General features: G+C 48.8%; 1 protein-coding gene across 2 annotated transcripts in view; it reads left to right on the top strand.

Moving 5' to 3' along the window:
- The window catches only part of VAV1 (vav guanine nucleotide exchange factor 1), a 91,532-nt gene that overhangs the window by 48,311 nt on the left and 30,097 nt on the right, over window positions 1-13,124 (top strand). For both annotated transcript variants that reach the window (XM_004447623.5, XM_004447622.4), the window contains exons 2-14: window positions 3,492-3,608; window positions 4,352-4,410; window positions 4,523-4,591; window positions 4,725-4,833; window positions 4,926-5,021; window positions 8,643-8,711; window positions 8,847-8,950; window positions 9,434-9,533; window positions 10,789-10,884; window positions 11,105-11,173; window positions 11,426-11,512; window positions 11,605-11,690; window positions 12,006-12,138. In XM_004447623.5, the coding sequence (XP_004447680.1) occupies window positions 3,492-3,608; window positions 4,352-4,410; window positions 4,523-4,591; window positions 4,725-4,833; window positions 4,926-5,021; window positions 8,643-8,711; window positions 8,847-8,950; window positions 9,434-9,533; window positions 10,789-10,884; window positions 11,105-11,173; window positions 11,426-11,512; window positions 11,605-11,690; window positions 12,006-12,138 (1,194 nt within the window). The remainder of the gene's footprint in view (window positions 1-3,491; window positions 3,609-4,351; window positions 4,411-4,522; window positions 4,592-4,724; window positions 4,834-4,925; window positions 5,022-8,642; window positions 8,712-8,846; window positions 8,951-9,433; window positions 9,534-10,788; window positions 10,885-11,104; window positions 11,174-11,425; window positions 11,513-11,604; window positions 11,691-12,005; window positions 12,139-13,124) is intronic.

Raw genomic sequence — 13,124 nt, 5'->3', positions numbered from 1 at the left:
TCACTTGTCCTTTCCATTTCCCTCTTTTATCCAAAGTCAAAAAGCAGTTTTTAACACCTGATATTACATGTAGGCTGAGATATTCTGCCAGTCTGGGTTGACCCCTTTAATCAAGGTCTTTTTCTAGTTACATCATCAGCTGGTGCTTGGTAGTAATCCCTCAGCACCAGGGAGGCTCATCCCCGGGAGTCATGTCCCAGGCTGGGGGGAAGGCAATGCATCTACATGCTGAGTTTGGCTTAGAGATTGGCCACATTTGAGCAACATGGAGGCCCTCAGGAGGTAACTCTTAGGCACCCCACAGCTCTAGGCTTAGCTCATATTTCAGGCACACAGGCTCATAATCGGAGCCATCAGTATCAAGGGCTCATTGTTGGACCATACATCTTTGTTGGTCTTTGACATTGCACTTGGGGAATTGTTGCTGTTCCATTGGGGAATGTGATAAAGCTCCCCTGGCCAGCAACTCAGGACTCTCTCATCTGTCGTTTCCAACTGAAAGCACTATGAAAATATCCAAACCTTTCTATGTACTCTGTATACATGCCCTGGAGAACCTCCTCCTAACCATGTACCCCCCACCAATAACACCCCACATGAGTGTTCTTCCCCCACCATAGCTGAACCTCTCTGAAGTCTAAAACTTCTTCAAAAAGGAATCCCAATATATTGCCAGATTCCATTATTAGTAAAATGGGATATAGTGATGGATTTAAAGGTTATATATAGAATACATAATAGTTTAGAAAAGTTAAATGAAGGAAAAATAAATTGGAGTACCAAAAAAAATGAAAAAAAATGAAAAAGCTTTTTTGACATTTTGCCTTTTATTACTGCTATAGGTGTTGCCCTGTTTGTACAGTGGCAAGGCAATTTCTTCCATTTCTTCCTCAGTGTCTACCTCCTTTCTTTTTTTTTCTTTCTTCTAATTATTAAGTTTGTCTTCACATAAGTTTTATGTCACAGTAATTCACATATACAATATATGGTATTCCCACATATCCAACATCAAACCCTTTGTCCCTTCCCCAACATGTGTATATTATATTTGCTGCAGCTGATGCACAGATATTGAAAAAATAGCTTTCAAACATGGTTCCATTTGGGTTTACATTATGGTTTATATTTTAGACTATACAATTTTCTAAATTTTTAGTTATCTTATGTTTTACATTATGGTTTACATCTTAGCCTATAGACTTTTATACATTTTTGGTGTAATTTAACATGACCTATATCCACCATGGCATGATCCTGTGGAACACTTCTGTTGCCCCACAGTTACCCTGATTCCATGTATTCAACACCTCTTTCCCCCTCCCCTCAGGGCCCACCATGACAATCAATCTTCATTACTTGAAGGACCATATTCATACATACTTGCAAGAATCTTGAGGGCTTGACATACTTGACTGCCCTAACCCATTGGAAGGCACCATTTCTCTCAAGAGATACAATTCCTTCTGTTTGAGAACATCAGTCCTCCCCAGGATGTGGGTATACCTTCACTCTCATTGTATGGGTCTCCACCCAATGATATAACCTACTATGACAAAATGAGCACTCACACACTCCCTAGAAGCTTGCCCTGTGTCAGATGCACCCCCCCCTTAAGCATCTTAAAAAGGTAACCTTCTGTATTATATTTTCTAAAGAGTTTTCTCTGCATTATAATTTCAACCACATACTTGACAATCTCCTATGTTCAAATGTTCCCCTCTCCCCCCAATTTCTTGGGCCATCTGACCCATCTTCCCATCCCTAGCCCCCCTCAAACCCACAAAGCCTCACCCAAAGTTATCCCTATGCCCTCATTTTATCTCTTCCCTTACCTCCAGCTTATCATAGATTTCACCCATGTAGGTGAAACCTTCCTCTACCCCCCAACTTCTTTTAAGTTTATCATCCAGTCTCTAGCTCTCTGAGACAGCTTGGTTTACTTATTTCATATCAGTGAGGTCATGTAGTATTTGTCCTTCAATGCCTGGGTTGCTTCACTCAATGTAAGGTTCTCAAAATTCATCCAGGTTATCACATATGTTTGTACTATATTTGTTCTTATAGCTGAGTAGTATTCCATTGTCTGTATATACCACATTTTATTTATCCATTCATCTGTTGATGGGCATTTGGGTTGATTCCAACTTTGGCAATAGTGAATAATGCTGCTATGAACACTGGTGTGCATATATCAGTCTGTGTCCTTGTTTTCAGATCTTCTGGGTATATACCCAGCAGTGGAATTGCTGGGTCATATGGCAAATCTATAGCTAGGTCTTTGAGAAACTGCCAAACTGTTCTCCAGAATGGCTGGATCCTTCTGCATTCCCACCAGCAGTGGATGAGTGTTCCCATTCCTCCACGTCCTCTCCAGCATTTGTAGTCTTCTGATTTTTTAACAGCTGCCAGTCTTATGGGAGTAAGGTGGTATCTCATTGTTGTTTTGATTTGCATTTCCCTAATAGCTAGTGATTTTGAGCATTTTTTCATGTTTTTTTAGCCGTTTGTATTTCTTCTTTGGAGAAGTGTCTGTTCAAATCTTTTTCCCATTTTTAAAATGGGCTGTTTGTCTTTTTATTTTCAAGATATAGGAGTTCTTTATATATGCAAGATATAAGTCTCCTATCAGGTATATGGTTACCAAATATTTTCTCCCACTGTGTAGGCTCTCTTTTCACTTTCTTGACAAACTCCTTTGAGGTGCAGAAGGCTTTAATTTTGAGGAAGTCCCATTTATCTATTTGTTCTTTTGCTGCTTGTGCCTTTGGTGTGAAGTTCATGAAGCCATTTCCTATTACAAGGTCCTATAGATGCTTCCCTACATTGCTTTCCAAGGTCTTTGTGGTCTTGGCTCTTATATTTAGGTCTTGGATCCATCTTGAGTTGATTTTTGTATAAGTGTGAGTTGGTAATCCTCCTTCATTCTTTTACATATGGATATCCAGTTCTCCAGGCACCATTTTTTGAAGAGGCCATTCCCTCCCAGTTGAGAGGGTTTGGTGGCCTTGTCAAATACCATATGGCTGTATATATCAGGATCTAGATGAGAACTCTCAATTCGGTTTCATTGGTCAGTGTGTCTATCCTTGTGCCAATACCATGCCATTTTCACTACTGTAGCTTCCTACCTCAATTTAAAAAAAAGCATTGAAGGATAGAGGCTTCAGGTGCAGCTTCATATTTATCAAAAGGGATTGATTGTGGTACATGGTATTGGTGGCAGGGTGATATATGGAAGCCTGTGTGATGTTATGCATGTCTGTTTTGTAAGGTCAAAATTTTTACTATACACTTCCTGTTCATGTATGTTCAAGTTTGAATGATATACTTCCATAAAATTTTAAAAAAGGAAGAGGAAGAGGTAGTTACCCAGCAGGGAGCCTGTGCCCTCTTCTTTCTCTTCTGTGCTGGACCTGGGCCAGGCTTGGAGTGGCTGGCCTGCAGTCAGGCTTCCCTGCTTCCCTCACCCTCGTTTCTCTCTCTGTCCACAGTTCCTGTGCCTTAAGAACATCCGCACCTTCTTGTCTACCTGCTGCGAGAAGTTTGGCCTCAAGCGGAGCGAGCTCTTCGAGGCCTTTGACCTCTTCGATGTGCAGGATTTCGGGAAGGTGCGCTGGGACTGAGCCGCCTTTGGGCTGGGCATGGGAAGCCCAAAGAACTGGATTGCAATTCACTTCTATTGAGGTCTACACTGGGCATGCTAAGGGCTGAGGAAGGAAGGACAAACAAGCCAGGTGGAAAGTGTTCTGGGTTGGAGCCTCTGCTCCTCTACTAGCTGTGGGACTTCAGATGCACGGCTGTGTCTTTTGAGCTCCAGGTGTTTAGCGTGGTAACAATACTCCTGCTCTCTTTGAGTGCCTGTGAGCATTAAATGAAACCATGGGAGCAAGAGGCGGGGCTCAGTGAAGCAGATGCTGACACAGGGGATGGGAAGGTGGAAAAATCCTGAATGAGCACAGAGAGGCATGGGGTCTGTACTAGTTTCTCAGCTGCTAAAATGCTACAAATACCATATATGAATTGGCTTAAACGATGGAAATTTATGGATTTCTCTCCCGTTTACTATGGAAATTTGTTGATTTCTCTCCCATGTCCAATTTCCTTTGCTTATAAGGACTTCATACTGGGTGAAGGCCCACACTCGGGATGGGCCAACCTTAACTAATGCCATCTTCAAAAGTCCTGTGTAGAAATGGATTCACACCTGCAGGAGCAGGGGCTGGGACCTGAGCATGCCCTTTGGGGGGGACACAATTCAACCCCCAGCAGGATCTAACCTGGGGGGTTGGCGCTTGGAGGCCCAGGTTTGTGGGCGGGAGTGGGATTCCCTGAGCATCACGGCTCTTCGCAGGTCATCTACACGCTGTCCGCTCTGTCCTGGACTCCGATTGCCCAGAACAAGGGGATCATGTGAGTACGCGGCTGAGCCAACAGCGCGTGGCCCATTCTGCGCCAATCCTGCCCCTCCTCGAAGACCCCACCCCCGCCCCGCCCCCAGACTCACACCACCTCCCCTTCCCAGGCCTTTCCCCACCGAGGAGGAGGGCGTGGGGGACGACGACATCTACAATGGCCTGTCAGATCAGATCGAGTGAGTTCCTGGAACTTGGGAGGGCGAGGGGTCGCCAGCGCGCCCATCCTGAGGGGGACATGGCCGTGCCTTGGGGGCTTGAGGGGACTCTGCCCGGGGGCACGCCTGGTGGACCTGCCTCCGCATCCCTTAGCGACACGGTGGAGGAGGATGAGGACCTGTACGACTGTGTGGAGAACGAGGAGGCGGAGGGAGACGAGATCTACGAGGACCTCATGCGCTCGGAGCCCGCGCCCATGCCAGTGCGTGCGGTGGGGGGACCCGGGGCTGGCGCCGCGGGCGGGAGGGGGTGGCGCCCCCATCCCCGACACCGGCTTCTCCTCCCGGCTCCCAGCCCAGGATGACCGAGTATGACAAGAGGTGCTGCTGCCTGCGGGAGATCCAGCAGACGGAGGAGAAGTACACCGATACGCTGGGCTCCATCCAGCAGGTGACAGACTCGAACTCAGCTCCTGCCCCACGCATGAGGGGAAGCTCGTTGTATCTCTGCACGTCCATCGGTCTGTCTGCCTCTTGGCCAGGCTGGGAGGCACCGCCTGTTCCTAGGGAGCCCTTCCCTCTCTCTACCGCTTTTGTTTCTGCGTCTCTCTCCATCTCTAGGTTTCTCTGTCTCTGCTCTCTTTTCCCCTCTGTGTGACTCCTTACTTTTGTCTTTCTATTCCTATGTCTCTCTCTCTCTCTTTTTTTTTAAAAGATTTATTTATTTATTTATTCCCCCCCTCCCCCTCCTCCTGCCCTGCTGTTTTTGCTGTCTGTGTTGTCTTCTCTTCTCATTTTCTCTCCTCTAGGATTCACCGGTATTCCATCCTCTGGACCTCTGATGAGAAGAGAGGTTCCCTGTCAGCTGCGCCACCTCAGTTCCTGGTTTCTGCTGCACTTCACCTTGACTCTCCCCTTGTCTTTCTTTGATGCGTCATCATCTTGCTGTGTGACTCACTTGCACAGGGCACTGGCTCACCACCCTGGCTCTCGTGTAGGCACTGGCTTGCCATGTGGGCATGCTTTCTTTTCCTTTTCACCAGGAGACCCCAGGGATTGAACCCAGGTCCTCCCATATGGTAGGCAGAGGCTCTATCAGTTGAGCCACATCCGCTTCCCTCTACGTGTCTCTTTATCCCTGTCACTTCTGGTATCCTTGCCTTTGTCCTCTGTCTTACTATTATTATACTCCCCCCTTGTCTCTCTTTCCTTTCTCCATCACGTTTGAACAGTTTTATTGAGATATAATTCCCATACCATAGGATTCACCCACTTACAGTGTACAGTTGAATGGATTTTAGTATATTCACAGGTTGTGCAAACATCACCATAATCAACTTTAGAAAATTTTCCTACCCCCCCAACCCTCATGGGTAGAACAGTCACCCCCCATTTCCTCTATCTGCCAGTCCCTGGCAACCACTATTCCTTCCATCTCTGTGGATTTGCCTGTTTTGGGCATTTCATATAACTGGACTCATCCAATATGGGACCTTTAGGGTCTGGTTTCTTTCATTTAACATAATTTCTAGGTTCATTCATGCTGTAGCAGGTATCAGAACTTCATTCCTTTGGGTGGCTGAATGATATTCTACTGTACAGATGAACCACATTTGTTTTTCACCCATTTATGAATTGGTGGATGCTTGGCTTGTTTCTACTTTTTAGCTATTACGAATAATGTTGCTATGAATTTTCGGGTACAAGTTTTTATGTGAATATTCTCCATCTCTCTTCATCTCTGTCTCCTTTTCTGTCTTTATTTCTTTGTCTCCACCACTCTTTTTCTCTCTCCACATCTGTCTCTATTTCTGTCTCTCTTTTTTTTAAATGTTACCTTAACCTTGTTTTTTTTTTAAATTTTATTTATTCATTTAAAAATAAATTACATTAAAAAAATAGGAGGTCCCCATTCACCCCCAACACCCCCACCCCACCACTCCCCCCACAGTAACACTCTCCCCCATCATCATGACACATCCATTGCAATTGGTGAGTACATCTCTGGGCATCGCTGCACCCCATGGCCAATGGTCCATACCATAGCCCACACTCTCCCATGTTCCATCCAGTGGGCCATGGGAGGACATACAATGTCCAGTAGTTGTCCTTGCAGCACCACCCAGGACAACTCCAAGTCCCGAAAATGCCTCCACATCTCATCTCCTCCTCCCATTCCCCGCACCCATCAGCCATCATGACCACTTTTTCCACACCAATGCCACATTTTCTCGATTACTAACCACAACAGTTCATGAATAGAGTATCATTAAGTCCACTCTAATCCTTATTGTATTCCTCCTTCCTGTGGGCCTTGGCTTGGTTGTGCCCATTCCACATCTATGTCAAGAGGGGGCTTAGATTCCACATGGATACTGGATGCAATCCTCCTGCTTTCAGTTGTAGGCACTCTAGGCTCCATGGTGTGGTGGTTGACATTCTTCAACTCCATGTTAGCTGAGTGGGGTAAGTCCAATAAATCAGAGTGTAGGAGCTGAAGTCTGTTGAGGCTCAGGGCCTGGCTATCATATTGTCAGTCCAGAGATTCAGATCCCCTAGATATATCTTAAGCCCCAGCACCAACTACAATTCCAGTAAAGTAGCAGGAAAGGCTTGTGGAAAGAGATCACATCTGAGTCCAGCTCCATCATGCAGAAACACCAACTCCAAAGAAGGGCCAACTGACATGGCAGTGAACCCCATCTGCCATGACCGTAGAACCTGTGGGTCTCTTTAGCCCTCAAAAGAACCAATACCTAGGGTTGTATCTACTTTATCTGTCTCTGAGACTCTGCTCAGGTGTGCATAAGGGCAATCCTTCTGACAACCTGCAGACTCTTTTTTGAGACTCATAGCTATATAAACTCATTTGTCCTTTCCATTTCCCCCTCAATTTAGGTCAAACAGCATTTTAAACTCCTATTATTATATATAGACAGGGATATTCTGCTGGTCCACGTTGAACCTTTAATTCAAGGTCATTTTCTAGTTACGTCATCAGCTGGTACTTGGTAGTGATCCCTTGGTGCCAGGGAGGCTCATCCCCGGGTGTCATGTCCCACGCTGGGGGGAAGGCAGTGCATTTACATGCTGAGTTTGGCTTCGAGACTGGCCACATTTGAGTAACACAGAGGCTGTCAGGAGGGAACTCTTAGGCACAGTGCTCCTTTAGGCCTTGTTCTTATTTCAGGTGTATAGGCTCAAGCATAGTCATTAGTATCAGGGGCTCACTGTTGGACCCTCATTCCTTCCTGGTTCTTGCCATTGCACCCAGGGAACTGCCGCTGCTCCCCTAGGGACCACAACAGAGCCCGCCCCGGCCAGGAACCCAGTACCCCCCCAGCTGTTGTTTTTAATTGTTTCCACTATGAGTATATCCAAACATTTCCATGTACCCTGGACACATGCCCTGTATAACTCCCTGTCAACCAAATGTCCCCTGTCAATAACATCCTATACCAGTGTCCTCTGTTGCCATTGTTGAATCACTCTGTGATCCAAAACTTTCTGAGAAGTGAAGCCCAATATAATGCCAGGTTCCCTTAATAGTAAAAGGAATACAGCGATGAGTTTAAAGGTTAGATATAGAATACATATTGATTTGGAAAAATTCTACATCCTATCTTTTTCTTTTCTTTTTTCCTAATTATTGAGCTTATCTTCACAAGAGCCATAGATCACAGTAATTCATATATACAATATACAGTACTCCCACATATCCAATATAAAACCTTTTCCCTTCCACAGCGATAATCTTTTAACTTATTCATATCGTATTTACTGAAACTGATGTACAGATATTGAGACAATAGCTTTCAAACAAGGTAACATTTGTATTTACATTGTGGTTTATACTTTAGGCTATACAGTTTTCTAAATTTTTAGCTATCCTATGTTTTGCATTATGGTTTACATTATTAGTCTGTCGTCCCCTATATGTTTTTGGTCTAATATTATTATTTCTGTCTCTTTGCTTCTGCTCATCTCCTTTTTTGTCTTCTTGGTCCTGTCCCCTGGTAGCTGGGTTGGAGGGAGGGGCCTCACCCTCCCTCATCCTTCTCTCTCTCTGTAGCACTTCATGAAGCCCCTGCAGCGGTTCCTTAAACCCCAAGACATCGAGATTATCTTTGTCAACATTGAGGTGAGCCAGACGACCCGCCAGCCGCTCCCCGGCCCTGAAGCATGAGAGCTGGGAGTGCAGTAGTACAGGATGGAAGGATGACCGTTCCCCTGCCTGGCCCACTGGACCCCAGCCCTCACCCTTCCCTCCCTATAGGACCTGCTTCGAGTGCACACCCACTTCCTGAAGGAGATGAAGGAAGCCCTGGCCAATCCCAATGCACCCACCCTCTTCCAGGTCTTCATCAAGTACAAGGAGAGGTGAGACCCAGCTGGCCAGAGTGGGCACTTGACAGGGAGAGCTTTTCTTGTGTGGAAATGCACAAGGGGCTGCCCATCTCTGCTGCAATTCCCAGCTCTTGTGAGCTCTGTGGCCCGGGAAGTCACTTGACCTCTTTTTTTTCATCAGTAAAGCTCAGTATGATACAGGAATGTGCCTCCTAGGATTGTAGAGAGGATGAAATAAATGAATGCATGCAGTGCATCTACTCAACAAAAGTTTGTTAAATAAATGGACATTGAACAGAGAGGATATGCAGGGTGCAGTGCTAAGAGCCTTTTGTGCAGATCTCATTTCATGCGACAAGAACCACGGTGGGGAGGGCTATTGTGATATCCATTTTATAGATGGGGAAACTGAGGATCAGGGTCACCCAGCTAGGAAGGGCAGGATGAGGCTGAAGCCCATATCTCCCTGACTCAGCAGGGGCCACTTTCATTGGGTGGCCTTTGCTCATCTCGCAGGTTCCTCGTCTATGGCCGCTACTGCAGCCAGGTGGAGTCTGCCAGCAAGCACCTGGACCGCGTAGCCACAGCCCGGGAGGACGTGCAGATGAAGCTCGAGGTGGGAGCCCTACCATACCTCTGTACTCCTCCCCAGCCACTGGGGGCATCAGGAAGGAGGCTGAGCTGGGGATGGCTTCACTTTCTGCTGCAGCCCAGCCAGGCATCTGCTGAAGGTTTGGGGAGAGGGATACTGAGCACCCAAATGGAGCAGTGCCGAGATCACCCAGAAGCACCAAGTGCTAACCCCGGCTGTGTCCCAGGAGTGGGAGAAGGCTGAGCCCCTGACCCTAAGCTGAGATCCTGGGCACAAAGGGAGCCATTACCCCAAACGGAACCCAGCCCCGGGCTGAGCCCTAACCCCAGCTGAACCCCGACTTTGGGATGAGCCCCAACCCCAGCCAAACACCAACCCCAGCTGAACCCCCATTCTGAGATGAGTCCCATTTGCAGCCAAACCCCACCCCCAGCTGAACCCCAACTCTGGGCTGAACCTCAACCACAGATGAATCCCAACCTGGGCTGAGCCCTGACCTGTATGTCTGGTGGAAATGTGACCCTGAAGCCCTAGAAAGGCAGGGATGATGAGGAGCTAACACCCCATTTCCCCCCGCCGTGCAAACCATAATATTGGCTTCTCTGGTCTCTGTAGTGGGAAACCTCTAGCTTGTTCTTTTTTTTTTTTTTAAGATTTTTCAATTTATTTATTTCTCTCCCCTTCCCGCCCCCCCCCCCCATTGTCTGCTCTGCATGTCCACTCACTGTTTGTTCTTCTTTGTCCACTTGCATTCTTGTCAGTGGCACCAGGAATCTGTGTCTCTTTTTGTTGTGTCATCTTGCTGCGACAGCTCTCCGTGTGCAGTGCCACTCCTGGGCAGGCTGAGCTTTTTTTGCACTGGGTGGCTCTCCTTTTGGGGTACACTCCTTGTGTGTGGGATCCCCTATGCAGGGGACACCCCTGCATGGCACTCCTTGCAAGCATCAACACTGCGCACGGGCCAGCTCCTCGCACGGGTCAGGAGGTCCTGGGTTTGAACCCTGGACCTCCTATGTGGTAGGCAGACACTCTATCTGTTGAGCCAAATCTGCTTCCCTAGATTGTTCTTTACCCCCCTCCAACCCCACCTGGCTGGGTCCTGGGCAGCCTTGTTTGAGGGGCTTCCAGCCCCCATCCTAAACTGTCCCTCACCCCACTTACCCGTTCTCTCTCATTTCCCCTGGGGCTCTATTCTGGGGTTGGAGAGTTGATCCTGGTCCACCTGCGCCCTGCCCCCACTCCGGGATCGCGGACCTCACCAGGTTTTCTGACCCTCCAGGAATGTTCTCAGCGAGCAAACAATGGCAGGTTCACCTTGCGGGACCTGCTGATGGTGCCCATGCAGCGTGTGCTCAAGTACCACCTCCTTCTCCAGGTGCGGGGCTGGGTAGGGGTGGGGCATGGGCGTGGCCTCTCTTGCGCCCACCGGAGTCTACAGGGTGAGGGCGGGGCTGGCTTCTGGGGGGGGGGGGGCTGGAGCTCCTAGCAACCCTGGGATGGGTCATTCCGGCCAAGCCCCAGCCTCTGGGAAGAGCAGGAGCTGGTGGACCTGGAGGGGCCAGGCCGGGTGAAGTCTGGCTCCCTGGGTCGTGCAGGAGCTGGTGAAGCACACGCAGGACGCGATGGAGAAGGAAAACTTGCGGCTAGCTCTGGATGCAATGAGGGTGAGTGGGGGATGGAGTGCTGAGGACGCAGGGAAGTCATCTCGTAGTGGCGGAGGGACCCTCACACGTACCCACAGGCAACTCCCCCTTCCCACCATGCGGCGACAAGCCCTTCACCCCTTCGCCCCTGTGCATGTGCTCCCCGCTAAGCCTCCCGCTCGCCCCTGCTGGGGGCTGACCTGTCCCGGGCCAGGAAGGGGATTGGGCTGGGACGCGGGGGAGGGCCCATGCTCACCCCTAGCCCAACCCCAGGACCTGGCGCAGTGCGTGAACGAGGTGAAGCGGGACAACGAGACGCTGCGGCAGATCACCAACTTCCAGCTGTCCATCGAGAACCTGGTGAGGGGGTGCAACTTGGTGGGCCGGGGGCGCGGACACGGTGGGGAAGGTGCCTGGACACCCCCTTGCTAAGCCCCCTGCCTGCTCTGCAGGACCAGTCTCTGGCCAACTACGGCCGGCCCAAGATCGATGGCGAGCTCAAGATCACCACGGTGGAGCGGCGCTCCAAAATGGACAGGTGGGGCCAACCTGGGACTGGGCAGGGCCAGGATCCTCTGGCCAGGTGGGCGGGCACATTTTTAGATAGACGGGTAGGCAGAGTCCTCTGAACCGGGGAGAGGAGCCTAGAAGGACAGGAGGGGCAGGGTCAGGATGGACATGCAGGTGGGGTCAAGATGGACAGGAGGGTGAGGCCAGGTTGACCCTGGAAGAGAAGGTCACGAGTCCTAGGTGGACAGTGGAGTGGTGTCAGGAAGGGGGAGAGTAGCAGGCGGAGAGCTGGTGGGGACAGCTGGGAGGAGCCGGGCGGGATTACCTGACCATCTGCTCCCAGGTACGCCTTCCTGCTCGACAAAGCTCTGCTCATCTGTAAGCGTCGTGGGGACTCTTACGAGCTCAAGGAGTTTGTGAAACTGCACTGCTTCCAGGTTCGGGATGACTCCTCTGGAGAGAGAGACAACAAGAAGGTGAGGCCCCAAGTCCAGAACTGGGGCCCCCAGGCCAGGGGCAGCTTGGGGCTCTTGACCGTGTGTGTGTGTGTGTAATTGCAAGAGTGTGTTAGTTAGCCTACCTGCTGTGTTCTGAATATTTTTCTGAGCACTAGGAATAGGACAGAGAAAGAAACAAACAAACAGACATGGTCCTCTCTCACATGGAGCTTACATTCTTAATGGGAAATATGAAAAAGATGGTGATGTGGTCTAAAAGTAAATAAAGTAGGGAGATGTGACAGTGACGGGGTGGGGGCTGTGCTGGTGACATTTGAGTAGACACCCCTCTCTCCTCACTTCCTCCCACCCTTTCTCCTTGCTAACGCTTCCTTTTCCTCTAGGTCTCCTCCTGGAAGCCCCTCTCTCCCAGGGTACTGCTCCTCTGTTTCTCAACCCCCTACTTCTCCATTTCTCCCCTGTCACGGTGCTAATTTGTTCTCTTGCCATTGTCTGTTCTTTTTTTTTTTTTTTAAGATTTATTTTATTTATTTCTCTACCCTTCCTTGCCCTGCCATCTGCTCTCTTGTGTCCATTTGCTGTGTGTTCTTCTTTTTGTTTTGTTTTTATTTTATTTGTATTTATTTTTTTAATGTTACATTAAAAAAATATGAGGTCCCCATATACCCCCCACTCCCTCACCCCACTCCTCCGCCCATAACAACAACCTCCTCCATCATCATGAGACTTTCATTGCATTTGGTGAATACATCTCTGAGCACCGCTGCACCTCATGGTCAATAGTCCACATCATAGCCCACACTCTCCCACAGTCCACCCAGTGGGCCATGGGAGGACATACAATGTCCAGTAACTGTCCCTGCAGCACCACCCAGGATGACTCCAACCCCACTCCCTACCCCCAGCCGCCACCATGGCCACTTTCTCCACACCAATGCCACATTTTCTTCGATTACTAATCACAATAGTTCATGAATAAAATATCAGTAAGTCCACTCTAATCC

This window comes from Dasypus novemcinctus, chromosome 19 (assembly GCF_030445035.2).
Source record: "Dasypus novemcinctus isolate mDasNov1 chromosome 19, mDasNov1.1.hap2, whole genome shotgun sequence".
Taxonomy (NCBI): domain Eukaryota; kingdom Metazoa; phylum Chordata; class Mammalia; order Cingulata; family Dasypodidae; genus Dasypus; species Dasypus novemcinctus.
This window is presented reverse-complemented; position numbering and strand designations above follow the sequence as displayed.